We start from the raw sequence: 21,541 nt of genomic DNA, 5'->3' as shown, positions 1-21,541 counted from the left end.
ATTGCAGCAGTAATTTAAGATGACAGCTCAAAGCCTTCAGATGAGATACTGTGAGCATTGCGCACACTGAGGGGAAGTCACTCGGCTGAATCTTCCTCCAGCATGTCCTGCAGTCTTCAAACTGTGTGAAGTTTTCATAGCATGCAGAGCGATTGAAGGTTATTATGGCCAAAGTCTCATCAGAGCTAAAGATTCCTAAACCCCCCCATCTATGTCCAAAACTCCCAGAGACAGATCCATCCTGACTCATACTGCTACTGTCGTACGCAGCCATTTTATCTTACTCATAGCTAGGAGCTTCTTACAAAAGGCTTCTCATTTAGGCAGTTTTCACACCTGAAAGTCCGCACCAAGGTCCGAACCAGAGTTCGTGTTTTGATATATTGTATACATTTGGTTAGTTTTGGTTTACTTTCACATTGCAGTTACGTCAGCGCACCAAAGAACTTTACATGACGCACTTGCGTCCTGTCATCATCATCTATGTGGGCTGCATCATAACATTGATTGGTTTGTTAGCGGACGTGCGTCTGATGTCAGTGTGTTGTCAATTCAGTGGGTAACTTTGACAAGAATAAATGAACAGACGCATATCTTTGCCAATACTTTTAATTTTATGGGATTACTATCTGCAGCACCAACTATACTTGAGGCAAATTCCCCAAATGAATGTCCTCGTTGTGCAGACATTTTATCGGCGCCGACAGGAAAGGAAGAGAAGATAGGCTTTTTAGCCAAACAATGTATTTTGTTTTATAGTTATGTTTAAATATTATAAATGTTATTTTTAAATTTCATCTAGGCTATATTGTTTATGAAACGTGCGCAGTTGTGCAATATATGTCAAAGACATCGGGTCAGAAATGATTATGACCACTTCATTAAGTTTTGTTTTGTAGAAAGCTTTGTATAAATTGTATCTTAATTTTAATAAATGTTTCATCATTTGATCATTTCATCATCCTGAATTTAATAAATAATCTTTAATAAATAATATAGCAGACAAATCGTGACGGAGTGATCATTTGCGTTGCACATGAACTGGAGCGGTCTCATAAATAAACCGAAACTCAGCATACAGGCTACTTGTCTCACAAACATTAGAAATATATATATATATATATATATATATATATATATATATATATATATATATATATATATATATATATATATATATATATATATATATATATATATATATATATATATATATTTATATATATTTTTATTTTTTTTATTTTTATATATATATATAAAATATATATATATTTTTAAGCGGTCAAATTAGCTTAAAAATAAGTTGGCCACAAATTATACACTGGCTGAACCCGAAATCGCCCCCTATATCCTTAAATAGGGCATTATTTAAAGGGACAGACATGTCCTTCAAGTGAACTGTATTAGTGGAGTAACTTTGGGAATTTCGATTCAGCCATTGAACATTTTCATACTCCTCTCGGCTAGCAACAGCCCTGGTATTGAATGTTTTGCGTGTTGAATCTGTACATCATATATAAGTCATTTGAACGATGTATCGATCCATATTGGTGTATTGTTACACCCCTATGCCCTACCAGTTAAGCTACAAGAGCTCCTCATTGCAATATAATTAAGTATATTTAAAGAAGTGTTACAATTGGCTTATGTTGAGGTTTCCTGAAATGGAGCAGTTCCCATTTAATCTGGACAATTAGTTTTTTCTATTAACAGTTCCATTTATTAATTGTAGTAGGTAGTTGCTATGATGTAAACAAAGGTCAGAGCTTTGCCTCCGCTAGCCTACTAGTGAATATTAGTGTGGATATAGCCTAGTGTTTACTGTAGATTTTGTAAGCTCACATAACATATGTGAAAATGAATGTATTTTTGAACAATCAAGCATGAAAATATATTCTAGCACACCCCAAAAACAAAATCATGACTTCGTAGAAGGACAAAATAGGACCCCTTTACATGTTGCATCAACATGTATTGAAATTCTAACTCTCCAGTCCTCACAATGTTAATGGTCATATGTCAGCATGGCTAAAAATAAAGAACTATTGGTTAATAAAGGAGATAAAAAGGGCTCTTATTTTGTCAATTATTTTCATCAATGCTGTATGGAGTCTGTGATTATGGGAGCACTGGGCATTATTTGCGGAGCATTTTCTACCTTGCAACCATTTCTTTCCATATACAGATATTTATTTTGCTGCCTCGTTGTGTCTATGTCCAGACCTGGTCTCCACCACAATTTAATAATAAAATCAAATATTACTACAGTCTGACAGATTATTTAGCTCCTTTGTGAAAGGAACAATCACAGGATTCTGTGAAGGCCACCATCTAAAGCAGAAACACTGGCAATACTTCTCTCTCTGGCTACAGTCCTTTCTGTTCCAGCACAACTGGAGTTTGACAGCTGGTCAGAGTGAGAAGAAGGAGAGAGAGAGATCTCTACGCCCGAGTGCCTGTGTAGACACAGAGTTGGGGCATTTTATGGGAAGCTGATGGTAACTTGATTGACTGACTCTAGGACCCATGAGGCTATGCAGGGGATATGGTGACTGGCAGATCAATCAGGACCACAGCCCAGCCAGCCGGCCTATCAATTATCAGAGCTGATGGGGAGATAGGATCAGGAGCGCCACGCTTGACATGGCTTGACCCCATCGCCTCCTTAAATTTGGGACTGTTTAAATAGTAATGCAGAAACTCAGCATCATAACTATAACTGACCACTTGGTGGTGTTTCATATCAATATGGAGATATTCTCAAGGCTCACAAGTGAAAAGAGCAACATTTGTCTTCATATGAATTTGGTAGTAACAACATTAAAATGAACACCATTACTTTTACATGCATCTACTGAATCGTGGTGGAATGATGGTTCAGACAAAGACCATGCTCCTCTTCAAGGTCTTACTCATGTTCTCTTTAATTTTGACCCTTCATAGCTCATAGTGGGGATCATCCAAGCAGCCGAATTGCCTGCCATGGATATGGGTGGTACTTCTGACCCCTACGTGAAGGTCTACCTTCTTCCAGACAAGAAGAAGAAATTTGAGACCAAGGTCCACCGGAAAACGCTGAATCCCGTTTTCAATGAACAATTCACCTTTAAGGTAGGTCACAAACACCTAACCTAATAAAACGTTGTTGAATGCTCACATTCTACTTGTTCAGTAGATCAAGGAATTTCTGAACACTTTATCTGATCTATTAACTAGACATTTTGAGTAATTACATGCAAACTGTCAGATGGACTCCTGCAGGTGTCTGTCATCCAGAAAGTAGCAACATTTCTGTTTTGTATGTTCAGTAGAGCTTTCCGATTCATTTTTTATGAGACGTCATGCAGCTAGAAAATCATTTTCGTGTAATTACCGCAGTCAGACCTCTAAACTTCTAATATATTGCTAAGTGAAGTGTTGAATAGTTAAAAGAATTGCAATATAACTGAGTCAACCAAGGGGGGTAGAGGACTGTGTGCTTGTTTTGTTCTCGTTTAGCCTAGCACAATTTCAACTATGACACGGTACCTTGAGAATGAGAAATGAACCACACGGCAACATCGAGAGACATGTAATCACAAGTGCCTTCATTATTGAAATGAAGACGCTGGAGAGCTGGTGTGTGTGATAGCGTCAAGGACAAAATAGCAACCCTTGGGTCTTATCTCTTTCCCGGCCAATCAAGCAGTTTTTCGCCATGTTGGAACAAGTCCTTCGGGATAATGAGTTTTGTCTGAAAAACAGCTCAATTGGAGGCAATCAAGAATCAAATCTCTCTCTCTCTCTCTCTCTCTCTCTCTCTCTCTCTCTCTCTCTCTCTCTCTCTCTCTCTCTCTCTCTCTCTCTCTCTCTCTCTCTCTCTCTCTCTCTCTCTCTCTCTCTCTCTCTCTCTCTCTCCTCTTTTTTGTCTTGCACACCTGCAATTGTCCTATAGTCCCATCCCAAAATCTTGGTGGTAGATAAGTCCCATAACTGGAATTGAGAGAGATTAGACTGGTAGGTATGCAAGCAATTATTTTCACTGCTTATATCCTACAGGTTCCCTACACTGAGCTCGGAGGGAAAACTTTGGTGATGACAGTATATGACTTTGACCGCTTCTCCAAACACGACGCCATTGGAGACGTGAAGGTGCCCATGAATAAAGTCGACTTTAGTCATGTGACTGAGGAGTGGAGGGACCTCCAGAGCGCTGAGAAAGAAGAGGTAACACACATGGGTGGTAATAACCTGTGATTAAATATTGAGTTTTGAGGGAATATTCCATTTTTATTGCCTGACCTTCTTAAGCTAGGAAAGTTTGCCAATTAAGTTGTTCACTAGTAGTGAATCTTCCCAGTGACTTTTTAATCCATGCACACCAAAAATCAAGTCATATCTGTTCACATCGATTTGTTCACTGACTGGTTAAATTTACTAACTACTAAGTGAAACAGTAACTAACATAATTTGTATTACTTAAATGAAAAGTCTTCACAGAAGTGAAGTAGTAATATAAATGTAATTTTGGTAACACTTTAGTATGGGGGAAACATATTCACTATGTGAATAAGGTCATGCAGAATAAGGCATTAATATGTGCTTTATAAGTACTAATAAACAGCCAATATCCTAGTAATATTCATGCTAATAAGCAACTAGTTAATAGTTAATAACTGAACCTTAAAATAAAGTGTTACCGTAGTTTTAAATGAAAACATTTGGTATGTTTAAACAGGGCAAAGTAGCGTGAGAGCACAATTCAATAAATGAAAATGAAAAAAGAAAATTTGATGTATATCTGCTTACCCCCAGGGCATCCAAGATGTAGGTGTGTTTGTTTCTTCAGTAGAACACAAATTAAGATTTTTGACTCCAAACGTTGTTCGCATAATGCATGTCAATGGGGTGTATTTCTATGAGAGTCACTATGAGAGTAAAAACATATATACATACGAATCCATATTAAACACAGCAGCTCGTGGCAATACATTGATGTCTTAAAGGTGTCATGAACTGGCTTTTTAACATCATAACTATAACTAATAACGAGCTGCTGTGTTTAATATGGATTCATATGTATATGTTTTTTACTCTCTTAGTAAACCTTATTAAACCTTATTCATCTTAATAATCTCCTCCAATTATTTTTTTACCTGAAAGGAAAACTCCTACAAATAGCAAAAAAAAAAAAAAAAAAAAAACCTATCCACTACTTTTCAGTGATCATTTATCACTGCATGTATTTACTAATTCCTGAAAATATTTTTTTTTATGCCAAAAGAGGGTTTGCGCTGATGCAATCTGTTTGTAATAGTTTATACTCCCAGTGTTTATCTTTAACACATGCACCAAATAAAATTAAAATGTTCCCAAATGTTGACTCGTAAATATCAAAGGTTGTACACAACAAGAGTAAATATCATTTGGCAGGAGATTTGCATGGAAATTCACTCACTGTAATGGTGCAAGACTTGAGGGCTATCCATCTTCAATGGAAATGTCAGTTAATCAGCTGGGCCGTGCCGTTGTTTTATTAATAAAAAAAGTGTGACTTTGCAAGCAGTGGTTAGGGAGATTCAATTTTCATGGTAAATGTCATGGAATATAGAATTTAAGCCGTGGTTTCTATGGAAACCTTGTTTTTGTGTCACGGTTCCGTGGTGTAAAGGTTAATTATGACGCTGTCAAAATCCTGCTGAGGGCAGAGTTGAAGGCTATCTACATACGTTGAAGGTTGCTCTTTGGGTTTGTGCTGCTGTAACACTCCATGTCCGATGAGCTAGCGAAGCACTTCAAGCAACGCTTGAGAAAGCTGGAGCGTATTGACTTTTACCAAATGATCTCTAGAGTGGTGTCCTGAGGATGGCACTTTAAGTGTCAGTAAAAAAAAAAAAGGAAAAATGAACGTTGACTGCAAAAAACAGTAGCTTTTCGCAATTCCAATCATTTCAGTCCTCTTTGTTCTTATTTCCTTGAAAAATATTCAGTGTAAATTATCGGGTAATTTCTTGTTTCCGTCAAACACAGCAGTCGATTCAACATATTTACCTAGTAGGATTCATTTAATTAAGCCGTGAAATTTTATTTTTCTGTTCTGATGACCTTTTAATTGACAGAAAATTGATTGTGTGGAAAATGGCACCAGCCAGTTGGAAGTAAAGTGATGTAACCTTTTCCCCCTTCCTGTTGTTTTCTATATGTCACATATGTTTGTGCCCATGTTTATGAGAATGGCTCCTGAAATATTAATGGAATGTGTGCCACATGTAAATGTATTTTCAATGTGTTTACCCATGCAACTACATTTGTGGAAAATGAATCAGACTGAAAGACTTCAAACGCTGTGCTCCTCATTTCAGTTTCTTCTATCAATCATGTTGAGTGGCAGAAAGTCTAAAAGTGTTTGTGGAAAGAGGAATATTTTACGCCTCTTGCATACTGGCTAAATTATTTTAGTTGGAGATGGTTCGTTCTTAAGTATAAATAGTTAGCAAATTCAATCGGTGAATACATTTGACCAGGTTTTCAGGTTCAATTTTTCTATTTACCTTGACAATCATGTCCCTGAATGAACTTTTCTCTGCCACTCACAGCAAGAGAAGCTGGGTGACATCTGTTTCTCTCTGCGGTATGTGCCCACTGCTGGCAAACTGACCGTCGTCGTTCTGGAGGCCAAGAACCTGAAGAAGATGGATGTTGGTGGCCTGTCAGGTGAGTTCACTTACTGAGTCACACTGCCGCAAAGCTTGTGCCATTATGTGACGGGTTAGTACTGTGTCTCTTTTTGCAGGCTGTCATTATAATTCATACACTGTGAAATCAAAATGGCTCCTGTTTGTAAAGCCTAACATATAAAACAACAGTCATATATCTTTTTTTTTTTAACTTTTAGACAAAATCTAAAGGGGAAAAACATATTGGATGCATCAGGCTTTTATGGCTCATATTTTATAGGATAATATGGAGCTCATTATTCAGTTCCCAAACTGTGCAAGAAAAAGCAATTTGGTACACTTGCTGATATTTGTGTATATATTATGTGCCATAAATTATGATGACATTTGGATAGCTTGTGATGTAAATCAATCATATTTTTATAACATTATAGCAGATTACTTACAATTACAATTACTTACATGTTAGTTGTCAATCTACAGTTGTGCTCAAAAGTTTACATACCTAAAAAATGGTTTTAACAAAATAAGAGGGATAAAAAATGCATGGTTTTTTTTAGTACTGTATGGAATAAAATAATTACATATAGTTCACAAGACAAAAAAAAAAATCACCTCGTTCAAAAGTTTACACACCTCTGATTCTTAATACTGTGTGTTGTTCTGAAGTACCTTGTTTGTCCTGAAGAGTAACTGTCTAATGTTCTTCAGAAAAACCCTCTAGGTCCTGCAAATTCTTCAGTTTTCCAGCATATTTTACATATTTGAACCCTTTCCAGCAGTAACTATATGATTTTGAGATCCATCTTTTCACATTGAGAGATTCAAACAAAACTAGCCTGATGTGGTCATACTCAATTCTAGTCAGAATGAGTCTGAAACTGCTCCATTATGGGGTGTGTTTCAACCGAACCAGGAAAGACCTCAATTGGATAGACCTACAACCAATCAGAGCAACGAAGGGACGCATTGTCAAATGTCAACAGAGCTCAACTGCACTGTGTTGCCAAGTCCGCGTTTTTTCCGCGGGTTGTTTTCTATGTCCGCGGGTTGAAGCGACTATTATGTGATATATAGACCCATGAGTGCGAATTTTAGCAGGCAACCATTCCAAAATAACACACATTTTACCTTCCAAAAGTCATTATTCCCCCAGAGAACCCCCTGAGAAGCTATTGTTTAGGGCTAGTAGTTGGCAGGTTTTGTTGTAAAAACTTGGCAACCCTGTCTGCACACACACTGAAATCAGGCTGGAATACACGATCTTTGCCGGTGTTGTAAAAAAATAAAATAATTGAATGATACACAGAGTACTTACCCAACATGATCATCATTTCTGAGAGAAATGCATATACAAACAAGTTCTCCGTTTAGGATTCGAACAAATGTAATCCAAGCCCCTTTGATGACGTGATGATTACGTTACTGTTGATTATCTGTCCATCATCGTCTAAAGCCAGCCCTGATGATTTCATTGCTCTGAACAGTTTCTGTTCGGGGATAATCACTCCTCTATGGAGCAAGGCCAGACCGAACTGCCCTACCTAAAAAATTTGTGGGCGGGGCTAAGTTCGGCTGGCATCCAGGCTAAAACAAAACTATTAAAGAAGGTTGAAACATTCACTGATGCTCCAGAAGAAAACACGATGTGTTAAAAGCGTTAAGAGGGGGGGCTTTTTGAATTTGAAGATCAAGGTAAATTGTACTTAATAAGTCTTCTGTCAAATTTGCAAGTATCTTCTGTTGCTTCTGAAGGGCAGTGCTAAATACATTTTTTATATATATATATATATGTTTAAACAAAATAAGAACAATTTTGACATCATCCTGTTTAAAAGTTACATTATCTAAAAAAATAAAAATGTTATATATATATATATGTATATATGTATGTATATGTGTATATATGTGTGTATATATATGTGTATATATATATATATATATATATATATATATATATATATATTATATATATATATATATATATATATATATATATATATATATATATATATATATAAATTGTGTGTGTGTGTGTGTATTTTGGATAAGCAAGTAATTAAGTTCAGTCCAGTATGTGTTCATATTGAAATATTACTAACAATACAAAAGTCATTCTTACGTTTACTTTTTTTTTTTTTAAATCAATGATATTTCACAGCACAAAGATGCATGTACTACAACCTGAAGGTGGACATTTTTTTAAATGATACTAAAAGCCCATTTATTTGCTAAACAAGTATAAACTATCGATGAGATGACAGGAAGGCAAGTTTTAATCGTGTTATTAAACTAGAGGCCTTGTGTGTAAGAAATGAGAAATGTGTGAGAAATGTGTGTATCGAATAATACAGTGGGCTTTACATGGTCAAGACATGTTGCTGATTTTGTAGTGCACATTATAATAAAAACGTAAGCTGTTTGTTTTCTTAGACTTTCTTCAATCTTTCTTAGACATTTCTTCTTATGTAGCCTAACTAAGACCCTTTTGGAAAATATTGAAATATTATTACAATAATAGCCTAACCTGTTTGCATCTATTATGATTTCCACTTTACATAATTACCAGCCGGATACACTAAGCAAGACTATGGATTATGTATGGAGGTTAAATGCATCATGAAGGCTCCTTTCATGTTGTCCTTAACACAGTTTCATTTCTTTTAGCTGTCTGTATGTAAATGCAAAGTCACTTTTAGTATATCTTTCACTTTTAAAATCATGTAATGCGTATGCAGTCATTCATAGCTAAATCCCAAGGGCGTCGAAATGTGGCTTGGAATGGTCCGACACTTCTCAAACCTGCAGCTGTACCGAGAGCCGCACTTTATCAGCTAAAGTAATATGCGGCTCTGGTGAATACATGAATACATTTTCGCTGAGTAAATTTACAGCTCGGCATTCAGAAATCAGCCCTCATCTGTGCTGTAACGACTCGTGAAAAACAGCCCCGTCCTCGTCCATCTATCCTTCCCCACCAGTACCAGGCCATCAGTACCAGACCCACCTGCTGGGAGCCAAGAGGCCCGACATTTACTTCTCATCACTCGGCTATTAGCAGCCGAGCTGAGAACAAACTTTCTCGCTCTCCCCGGTCCATTAGCAATCCGGATTGAAGCCGGCAGTAAACTGTCAGTCACGTTTCATAAGGTGCTCCAGCGCTATGATGAAATTAACACGGTTAACAGTTAGTTTTAGGGGTTTGTGTTTGGAGGACTATAGTTTTCACAATGTGCCAATTATCACCCCCCCCAAACCTCCTATCGTGTTACATCGTTGGGCTGGTTGAATTGGCCGTTTGCCAGATCGATCAAATCCTGTGGAAAATTGTGCAGTTAAGGGTGCTTTCACCATCAATTACTGGGATTTTGCTAGACTCCGACGGTTCGCATTCGAAATAAACCTTTTTGACAAAGCGCTCAGTGTTCCTACTGATTTTACTAGAAAAACATTTATGTCCCTCCATTCTCTCTCGTTTGCTTTCTTCTCTTTCCAAGTTCGTGAAAATGGCTCAGATTTAATTGTTGTTATAGGGGGAGTCGTTCCCGAAGGAATCACTTGAGAGCATGTCCAAAGAGCCGTCACATGATTAGAAACAATAGGCCCGCATGGATCATGCCAATAATTAGTGACTGTTTCCATTGTGATTCAGCTACAGGGAGGACGACTCATCAGAACACTATAATTTATCCTTTTCTCCTTTCAAACCCTGTTTACTCTCCCTAATCACACAAGACGTGGTTGTTGCAGCTAAAATAAATGTAATTTGAATTCATTCACAAGAGTACTGCTTGCTTTACCAATCTCTGTATTTTTCTTCGATGTGCCTTTAGGCCTATATTTCTGTCTATATTTTATATTATTCATTGTATTTGCTTATATGTACAAATTTAAATTGATTTTGAATGCTTTAAAAATTGCGTTGCATTCAGCTTATGCAGTTTGTCGTTTCATGTACTCGTGACCTTTTGGTGTTGCTGGTGCCATGTTGTATGGCTTGAACCCCAGGTACAATCCAGGTAGCAAATGGACACTGAAACCACACTTAAAAATGTTGGAATGCCATTAAATTAGAATACAATAGCAAACACACATATACCTAAACACACATAGGCGAACTGACGTTTACATTTAGGAAAATTGCATGATTTGATTGCATATGCCACTTGTTTTGATATTTTGTAAATGCAGTGTGTTATTGGTTGTACGCAAACTATTATTTACTAGTATTTATGTACTATTACAGTATTTATACATTTTCATTTTAGTTTAAGTAAGTTTTAATTAACTTATTCTCAAATCAGTTTTGTGTGTGTGTGTGTGTGTGTGTGTGTGTGTGTGTGTGTGTGTGTGTGTGTGTGTGTGTGTGTGTGTGTGTGTGTGTGTGTGTGTGTGTGTGTGTGTGTGTGTGTGTGTGTGTGTGTGTGTGTGTGTGTGTGTGTGTGTGTGTGTGTGTGTGTGTGCCTGTTTATGTGGTTTATGAGGACACAAATTTGTATAACTACATGGTTATTACACTGGTATTACACTGTAAATGTGGTTTATGAGGACACAAATTTGTATAACTACATGGTTATTACACTGGTATTACATTATAAATGTGGTTTATGAGGACATTCCAATTGTCCTCATAATTCAAATAGCTTTAAAAACATACTTAATGATGTTTTTTTGAGAAAGTAAAAATGCAGAATGTTTCCTGTGATGGGTAGGTTTAGGGGCAGGGGCAGTGTAAGGGGATAGAAAATACGGTTTGTACAGTATAAAATCAATTACGCCTATGGAGAGTCCCTGTAAACCACATAGACCAACATTTGTGTGTGTGTGTGGTGTGTTTATATATATTTATTTTACACACAAACCTACCTAAACTTTTTTTCAAATACATATATATATATATATATATATATATATATATATATATATATATATATAATATATATATATATATATATATATATATATAGTTTTACATAGCAACACTGCCAATACAATACATATTAAGTGTGGCTTAAGTTTCCACATACTTTTTCATAGACTGTCACGTTTATGTGTTTCAGCAAAATAGTGTGTAAATAAATCACCACCAAATTGGCTATTAATAGCATTTCTATATTTCTGTAGATGAATGCAGTACGTGCAGTCCACCACTAGGAGACACCTATGAGTCTGTAGACCATAAGTGACTGCATGCCTATGTGTCGGAGCCAATGAAAACATACCACATCAGAAACGAGAGCCCGTTTTGTTTTTACTTGGATTTTTAGTATCCCTTTTAGATGAGCTTCTCAAGTGACTATATGAACCATAAACAGAAGTCATTACAAGCACTGCCAACTCCTTGAACCACAAACTTCTGGCTTGGCTTCTGTGTGAGTGTAGACTACCACAGATTTCCCAAACCACCTCAAACCTCAGATACTCTGTTGCCAGGCAACCAGGCAAAAGCACCACCGTTAATAGTGTTATAGGCCCGGAGAAGTGCTGTTTAAGTTCAACATCATAAATAGACATGCTATGTGTTTTCACCTTTTTAAAAGTGGATGGAGCGAGCAGCCAGAGCTCTTCAGATCGTGCAGTGATAGTGTAAATTCAACAGGAGGTGCTGCGCTGCACTATAATGAGAAATCTATCGTTGCATCTCACGTAATCTGAAGGAAATGCTTCAGTGTTCATTTCATATGCGGTCCGCCAGTCAGGCTGTGAAACGCTGTGGATGAATCAGGGAAATATTAAAGCATTTCATTGTATCTGCGAGACCTTTTTATGGGTTAAAGAGGTTAATTCAGGCATACATGTCAGAAAAAAAGGTCTTTTAGTGCTGTACAGCATTTACAACCTATACAAATGCTTCCATGAATTAGGTTGCAGTCACAAAAAAGTATTTGTATTAAATTATTTTATAATATTTAAGAATTTCAAGAGAAAGTCTATACGCATGATTAGTTTTACTCTCTAAGTTAAATAAAAGATTAAATAAAAATAATAATCCTAAACCCAGTACTGACTTGGTTGGACAGGTTCATGTTAGTGCACCCATAATTCTATACATTCAACATCTTGATTTAAAAATAGATGTAGGCCTTCATTAACGTAATAAGGTACGATTTTTCTCTGTTTTTAAAAAAGAACATTGCTCACTATTTTATGCTCACCGAAGATGAAATACTGTAAAAATACTGTAAAAACTATTTTGTGAGTGGAATATTTTTTTTTATTCCTGAGATGGCAAAGCTGAATTTTCAGCATCAGTCACGTGGTTGTTCAGAAATCATTCTAACATGCTGAAATATTAGAATTATTCCTTACTATCAACGATGTCGAAAGGTATTGTGCTGCTTAATATTGTTTAACTGGGACAGTTTTTAGGATTCTTAGATTAATAGAAACATCATTTTTGTAACAATGTATGATTTTTATCAATTTAATGTAACGGCATTGTATATTGTATTAAAATATTATAATGGATGTCATGTGATTAAGAAAGCAAGAAAGTTACATCATGACAAAGTTATTCAAATTGAAAGAGATTGGGAGAAAGTATTTGACTGTTAAAACATCTTCTAATATACTGAAATATGTGCTTCAGTATGATTCATGTGATGTGTATTTAGATTAGTGTCATGTCATTTTTTTACAGTCCTAATACTATATATGCATAATTGTCATTCCTAAAAACTGCATGCCACAGATTTTGTGCTGCCCTTCTCCTAATATGGTATGTGTACAGAGTCCAGCACGCCTTCTAAATCGCTCTCTCTCTCTCTCTCTCTCTCTCTCTCTCTCTCTCTCTCTCTCTCTCTCTCTCTCTCTCTCTCTCTCTCTCTCTCTCTCTCTCTCTCTCTCTCTCTCTCTCTCTCTCTCTCTCTCTCTCTCTCTCTCTCTCTCTCTCTCTCTCTCTCTCTATCTCTATCTCTCTCTCTCTCTCTCTCTGGAATGTGCTACTCAAATGTTTTTCTCAGAAATAAAGAGTATTTAGATTAGTTGAAAAATGGGATTGGAGATGCCAGAGATTTTTTTAATTCCTCTTTGAGGAGATCAGAGTGACAGAAAGAGACATATAATCAGTGTCAGGGAGAGGAGGAGTCAAATGAAATTACATGTTGAAAAAAATTCATATACATAGTTAAATCTGTCAAGTTATTTTTCACCCTAATAACTGCTAACTTTTTATTGTAGGGCTCAGAAAGGCACATGATGTCACCCCTCTTTACAGTCGCAGTATAACATGAAAAAACACAAATTTGCTCCCCTTTTCAAAAAGTGGTTTATAGGCGTAAAATCAGATATTTTGTTGATATTTCATCCTGGTTTTTTGAGGTTTCAATCAAAATGTTATTCTAAGAAAGGCGTACGAATCAGTAGTGGGAGAGGTACAAAAATGATGAGAGATTCGTGATGGGAACATAATATAGATGCTGGAAATGATAACTGGATAGTATTTTGAGGCACAGGGAGAGATTGATGTGCCTCAATAGCAGTAATGTAACAGGAAAGATACTGGAGGGGACACCTGCCATCTGTAAATAAAAGCTTGGACTATCCTAACACGTACCACTAGAGATCTGCTCTAGAGGCTGCAGATGCAGGACATTTAAACACACACTGTAAAAAAAATGTCGGTTTAACTTAAAAAAAATAAGTAACCTGGTTGCGTTGAGTTTATTGAAATAAAAAAATTTGATACAATGAAGGACATTGGTTTAATAAATATAAACTCAAAATATTATTGTATCTGAACCACATTAAAAAAATGTGATAAATCATGAAAATAGCACAATTTGGCATGTTTCACTGCGCCATCACACATAAAACACACAATTACACAATATGCTTACAAAATCTTTTAATAATATTTGAATAAATGTTGTCGATTTTCAAAAATGTGCATTGTATTAACTAACATTTTTTTTTACATTTCAATAAACTCAAAATGAAATAAATGAAACAACCAGGTAACTTATTTATTATTATTTTTAATTTTAGAGTGCAGAAAACTTTGATATAAAGTACTGTGCAAAAGTCTTAGGCACATTAGCATTTTCACAAAAAAAACAAATTGATTTTTGATTTTAAAAAGACCAATAGATGGGCTCTTAATATCTGAATAAAATAAAACAAGAATAAAAGATAAATTAATATAAATAATATAAATATTACGTACAGAACTACGAGTGGCAATAAATTATTTTATTCCAAGAACTGAATGTTCTCTAGGGTTTTCACTTTTTATGACCAATGAGCTTACATGACTTTCTACATATTTTTTGTACCCAAAATAGCAGCAATTTCTTGCCATTCAAATATTTTAGATCTTGATGTAACTACAAAAAAAATCATATTGATTTTAGAATTGTTCATGCAATAAATCACACTTTTAAAATGCCCTTTATACTTTATTCACTTTTTATACCCTTTATATATCCAGGTTTTCCAAGAGTGTTGACACCTTCGTTCTTAAAAAGTTGTTGAGGGAACAAATTGGAGGATTTGATTTTCTCAGTCTTTGTCTTGCTCCTGTGTGTTATCAGATCCCTACGTCAAGATCCACCTGATGCAGAACGGCAAGCGGCTGAAGAAAAAGAAGACGACAATCAAAAAGAACACCCTCAACCCTTACTACAATGAGTCTTTCAGTTTCGAAGTGCCATTTGAACAAATCCAGGTAATGAAATGTGTCTTTGTTACTTGTACTGAAACCGAGCTCTCATATGACAAAGGCAAATCCGACGCAGATTCCCGTTTTAATTGTTGTCGAGGACTAATTGTACAATTATTTTGTGTCGAAAATGTAAAGAGCGTAATTGGCAAGCCACAGCCAAAAGGAAACTTGTAAAATGTGATAAGGCTTTTAAAAGTTGTGTTGCTAATTAGTTGGAGAATAAAATGGGTATGATGCTTGCTTGTGCAATAAGAGTAAAATCGCTTCAAATTGATTGAGCACTTCACAGTTTAGAGGATACATTTTATGCTCGGATTGAGCTGCTTAGAATTCAAAGTGTATGTGGGGGTCTGTTAACCAGAGAGGCCTTCCTCCCTCCCCATTCACAGTAAGCAGCAGATGTTTCTAAAAAAAAAACGCTGCTATCCCGAACTAACAGTTCTTCGCTCATTGTACATCCCTCAATATTTCATTATATGGCAAATTAGCTCTGGCTCCGGGAACAATGGCCTCGGGCCTGTTCTCACCGGTCAGTGAAATGCAAGCGGAGAGGTGGATCGAAGGATAATCAGGGCTCTGAAGACGGCTAATTCATATTGTCTGCTCGCATTTTGCGCGCCGGCAGATCGGGCTCCAAGTAAGCAAGCTAAGAACGAGCCATTGACCCCGAACTCACACCGTTCGGTTGTGCGCTCGCAGTCAATTTACAGAGTTGTCCAGACCTCTTTGGTAGCACCCGCTGGCCTTTCTTTGGTATCCGCCGCCATGCTCTTCAAAGACTCACTCACTCTCATAACTGTGGTGGGATTCGATGGCTTGAACTATTACGACACTGTGTGTATTCTTAAACAAAGATGTTTTTTTTAAAGAAATAAATACTTTTATTCTGCAAGGATGCATTAAATTGTTCCAAAGAGAGAGTAAAATGTTTAGAACGTTACAAAAGATTTCTCTCTCAAGCATGTTGTTCTTTTGAATTTATCAAAGAATCTTGAAATGAAAAAAAAATATTGTTTTCTCAAAAATATTAAGCAGCACAACCATTTCCAAAATGACAGGAATAAATAATATATACTGTGTGTGCTTGTTTTGTTAAAGGGTTAGTTCACCCAAAAATGAAATTGATGTCATTAATGACTCACCCTAATGTCGTTCCACACCCGTAAGACCTCCGTTTATCTTCAGAACACAGTTTAAGATATTTTATATTTAGTCCAGGAGCATATGTAAGTGTATGCACACTATACTGTCCATTTCCAGAAAGGGAATAAAAACATCAAAGAAGTCCATATGTGACATCAGTTAGTTAATTAGAATCTCTTGAAGCATCAGAAATACATTTTGGTCCAAAAAAAAAAAAAAAAACTACGACTTTATTCAGCATTGTCTTCTCTTCCTTGTTTGTGTTAAATCCTCAAATAAAGATTCAAACGGTTGTGAATCAGTGAATCGATCAATGATTCGGATCGCATGCCAAACTGCCGAAATCACGTGACACTGGCGATCTGAATCATTGATCGATTCACTGATTCACAACCGTTTGAATCTTTATTTGAGGATTTTTAAGGATCTTTATAAAAGAAGACAATGCTGAATAAAGTCGTAGTTTTTGTTATTTTTGGACCAAATTGTATTTTCGATGCTTCAAGAGATTCTAATGAACTAACTGATGTCACATATGGACTACTTTGAGGATGTTTTTTATTCCCTTTCTGGACATGGACAGTATAGTGTGCATACACTTGCATATGCTCTCTGACTAATTATAAAATATCTTAAACTGTGTTCTGAAGATGAACGGAGGTCTTACGGGTGTGGAACAACATTAAGGTGAGTCATTAATGACATCAATTTCATTTTTGGGTAAACTAACCTTTTAATGCCAGGCATTTTTGCTGTAAATAAAGTCCTTGTCACCCTTTCTTTCGATATGAGCCTTATTATGCAAGTCATAATTTTATTGGAGAAGAATTTTGTGTACATTTTCTTTTGATCAGAAAATGGAGGAATTATCACCAGGCATGTGTTCTTACGACTTGCGCTACATCTATAATTGTGTGTCTCTAATTTCTATTACAGAAAGTTCAAGTTGTTATAACTGTTCTGGACTATGACAAGATTGGCAAGAACGATGCCATCGGCAAAGTGTTTGTGGGCTTGAACAGCTCAGGCACCGAGCTCCGTCACTGGTCAGATATGCTGGCCAACCCGAGGAGACCCATCGCGCAGTGGCACGTGCTCAAGCCGGAGGAGGAAGTGGATGCCCAGCTGGCAGCTCAGAAAAAATAGAGCAGCCCGAGCCCAAACCCAGCCCCCTTCCCCACAAACCCACCCGTGTAGTGCTCTTTACCCAGTGCGTGTAGATACCTCAGTGATATAAGGATCCATGCACCCTCACTCCTAATTTCGTGTCTAAGAAAACCGCCTTCTCAGACCAGCCCCCTTGAGATGTTGTGTTGTTACGTCAGTCGACCCCCTTCCTTCCTTCCTTCCTTCCTTCCTTCCTTGCGTCGATAAACTTTTCTCTATCCTTTATTGTTTCACCTCCATCCATGACCTTAAAGTCCCCGACCAAATTCCCCCTTCTTTTAAGCAATATGATCTGTATAGATAGCGCATGACTGGAGGAATTTATTATACCACAGGTGTATATATCAGTATGCAGACGAAAATGATTTCTAGTTTATGTGTTTGTATGTTGTTACCCGTTTCCTAATCTGTGTATATCTTGATGTTTTTAATAAGATGTTCTATTTTAAATTATGTAAATGCAGACATAGAAGAGCCAATATTATATATAACGGGATTTAAGAATTTTAAAATGATTGCATTCCACTAAAATATACGATATATCTCTATATGAATATTTACAAGCTAAAGAATTCCAACCTGCAAGACGCTAGTGGAGGTACACTCACTTCGTAAAGGACGGTTTGCGCTTCATGTTTACTTAAAAAGAAAAGGAAAAAAAAAAGCATACAGATGTACACGTTGAACACACACAGAACACCAAGGCCATTAACTAATATGGTTTCATGGTATATATATATTAATATGCTGCTGGAAATTATACAAGCACATGATTGCGTAAGAACTTTTTGTACTAATTTATCAAACTGAGGACCTGTACGCTTTGCTTAAACCACTATAACGGAAGGGATTCTTCTTACTTGACGTAAACCAATCAGCCTTTTCTTTTGATTTCTAACACGGTGATGCTGTTAACTTTTAGTGGAACGGGTCCCCTGTTTGCTTCTTTCTTGTTTTCGGTCCTTAGATTCCTGAATCTGATTTGGCGCCTTCACGAAAACTGGAAATTGACAATTTATGGGACAGTCTCTCGAGCTGTAGCCATCGTTTCCTTGAAGCTTGATTTTGTGAATCGCTTCCTTTCTTGTCGTTGGACTCGTTTCGTTGACGAATTTGTGGTTCAGCCTCCAAAAAAAAACGAAACCAGGAGTTTTGACTCTAGCTTTAAGACAACTATTTTTTAGATTAAGTCAACGTCTGAATATTTTTGGTAACTGCATGTTTTTTTTTACAATCTTTGCTAAAGGCCGGGTAATGGGGGGATTTTATTTACACCGGGGCGTCTGTTTCAAGAGACTCCCTTGCCTTCAATCAAAAGGTAATCAAACGTTGCGGGACGGCAACTTTCAAAGCGGTCAGTCCCGACTAGTCGACGAGGAGGAGAGGAGAGGCGAGCTTTTAAACACTGCCATTGTTTTCGGGGAGGTGCGAGGCGTACTCGACTCCTCCCTCCACGCACACTCCACTCGGATAGTGGTTGTAGCTTCAGTTCATCGGGGAACAATGTATTTTGGCCGCTATGGTGCCCTAAACAGCAGTTTTTGCTTTCTGTTGCCTTCTCACAGTGACAATAGCGTTAGCCATGCTTAACTGCCAATCCCTTCCCCTGTGGCTACTGTTTTGCACTGTACCATCTCCGAACGGACAATTGCTTGCTGGGAAACCGCAACGACGTTGACTCGCGGCTCGGCCACACACGGTCCGTTCAATTATCAAGCGCACGAAAGCGGACCGGCCACAAGCCGGTTTGGACGCCATGAGCATTAGCGAATCTTTAACAATAACCGTAAAAGTTAATGGTCTGTACAGGTGATAACACTGCATTCTAATGTCCTTTACTACGGGTCTAACAAGAGGGCGAGTAGACGTTTAGTCCATTAAAACCATGAGTTATCTTGGAGGAACCTCTTGCGTACACTAGATGCTAGCTTCAGGAGGAGTTTCTAAGTGTTGTCAATGTTATTGTGTAGGTGATAGCACTGTTACTTAAAAATAAAAGGAGGAAAAAAAGCTGTTCGTCATTCCATAGAAGTCTCTAGGGACTGAGTTGTGTGTCACTGTGACTGCGGTGTGTGTGCTTAGCGTTGTAGTTTTCAGTAGGTAGCGGCCATCTTGTACTATAGTGATGTTGTGCTACCATCCCCCTATCACACGACGAGAGTAGGAAAGAGAGCGCGCAAGAGCGAGACGGCGAGAAATGATCAGTTTCTAATGACCGACGCGGAGCGCGCAAGCGGGTCAGTTGACACAGCATTTTGTTGAGCACTGTGCAATACTTGTATGTTCATTCCCTTAGTCTTTAAAGGGGCGGCATCGCTTGATAGGGGTTAAAAACAACAGAAACTAAAAAAAACGCAACCCTACAGTGAGGCGATGCATCCATCGACCGTAGTCTGGTTAGGTCACAGCACACGTGTGTAGTTTGGAGCTCAACATCTGTAAACTTGTTAAGGATTCCTCCGTTTTTCCCGTTGAGTTTTCCTGCACACAGATTTAACCATCCAAACATTTGGGTAAACATATATAGGATGTACCCCAAATATGAGATTATCTATCTATCTATCTATCTATATATATAAATACATATATATATAGGCTATATATAAAACCCTTCCCTTTCAGAATAGGTGTATATATTTTTATATTTGTCCTGATATCATTTCCTCGTTATTGAGATCACCTGGATATAAGAGAATTGTATCAATCTTGTTATGGAAACTATCTGTTGTACTATTAATTGGCTGTACCATTTTGTCATCGTTGTTATGATTAAACTCATGACTATTACCCGGTTATTGTTCCTTTAGTGCCCTATTGAAGACCATTTTATATTTATTATGGAACTCAGAATGTACAGTATGGACTGTGTGTTTTGTTTCTACTTTTTATCGTGGGACCAAGTATAGTTGGCACTTTCATTTCAATGTTGCAATAAATATTGACTGATGCGTTTTATTCATCGCTGAATATAATTTCTTACCCTGTAGGAGAGGTCGAACCTTGAGAATAACTCCAAAAACGTGTAATTGCAACTATAAGTAGGCCTACAGTTAGGCTATTCCTTGACTACTCATGTATTCTCATTATCTATGATATCTTAATACAACAGGCTTGTTTATAAAACAAGGATAAAATGCATTTTTTTAGAGTCACAAACTGAATGCAGTACTACACTCGCTTAGTATGGCAAAAAGGTGTTCCTCGCACTATCAGGTGTCTGCGCGCTAGGTGTAGAACCGGACATACAGTAGAAGACAGCATTGCTCATGCACCTCAGAGGTTTGTAAAGTAGTCTGAAAAGCCATTTCTAGTCCTGCAAAGCAACGCTATCTTTTACTGAAGCCTACCAAAGCACCCAAAAGCTCTGACAACTTGAAAAAGAGAAAAAAAACAAAGACCCATCGCTCTGCGTACGACCTACAGTACAGCACACGCATACAACCCTCTGATACTCTACTACAACGAAAAGCCACCTTTCAAGAAAAAGCTGTGTAAAGAATTAGAATCTGATGCTGTAGGGAGATCCTAGTTGCCTTTGTGTATATCAACTGCCTGCTTGAGTATTTTTGTGTGTGGAAATTTTCTCTGTAATCTTGTAGAACTGTTCGGGGTGTTTTTTCCTGCCATACTGCTCGCCCCAGCGGCGAGCCGACAGTTATATTGCTGTGTATACCTTCATTTTTGATGAGGTGTTTTACAATTTCGTTTCACTTTGTGTAGTGATTCACTCTGTGGAGTTTCTGACTGTTGTTATATAACTTCATATACACAAATGTTCAATAAAAATGTTTTATTTCCTGTTGATACAGAACCTTCTCGGGAGCTCTTTTTTTATAACTGATGAAATGAATGGCAAAAATGTACCCATTGTTTCCACCAAAATATTATTTTGTTGTTCTTAGTGCAATAAAAT

At 37.1% G+C, this 21,541-nt stretch overlaps 1 protein-coding gene across 5 annotated transcripts in view; it reads left to right on the top strand.

Moving 5' to 3' along the window:
- Positions 1–21,430, top strand: part of syt1a (synaptotagmin Ia) — a 247,678-nt gene extending 226,248 nt beyond the window's left edge. For all 5 annotated transcript variants that reach the window (XM_067428380.1, XM_067428379.1, XM_067428382.1 and 2 more), the window contains 5 exons: positions 2,944–3,111; positions 4,039–4,206; positions 6,576–6,693; positions 15,188–15,321; positions 17,398–21,430. In XM_067428380.1, the coding sequence (XP_067284481.1) occupies positions 2,944–3,111; positions 4,039–4,206; positions 6,576–6,693; positions 15,188–15,321; positions 17,398–17,607 (798 nt within the window). In that variant the 3' untranslated portion in view covers positions 17,608–21,430. The remainder of the gene's footprint in view (positions 1–2,943; positions 3,112–4,038; positions 4,207–6,575; positions 6,694–15,187; positions 15,322–17,397) is intronic.
- The last annotated feature ends 111 nt before the right edge of the window (positions 21,431–21,541 follow it).

Source organism: Pseudorasbora parva, chromosome 20, assembly GCF_024679245.1.
Source record: "Pseudorasbora parva isolate DD20220531a chromosome 20, ASM2467924v1, whole genome shotgun sequence".
NCBI lineage: Eukaryota > Metazoa > Chordata > Actinopteri > Cypriniformes > Gobionidae > Pseudorasbora > Pseudorasbora parva.
Note: the sequence above shows the minus strand (reverse complement) of the source record. Positions and strands in the feature narration are given on the sequence as shown.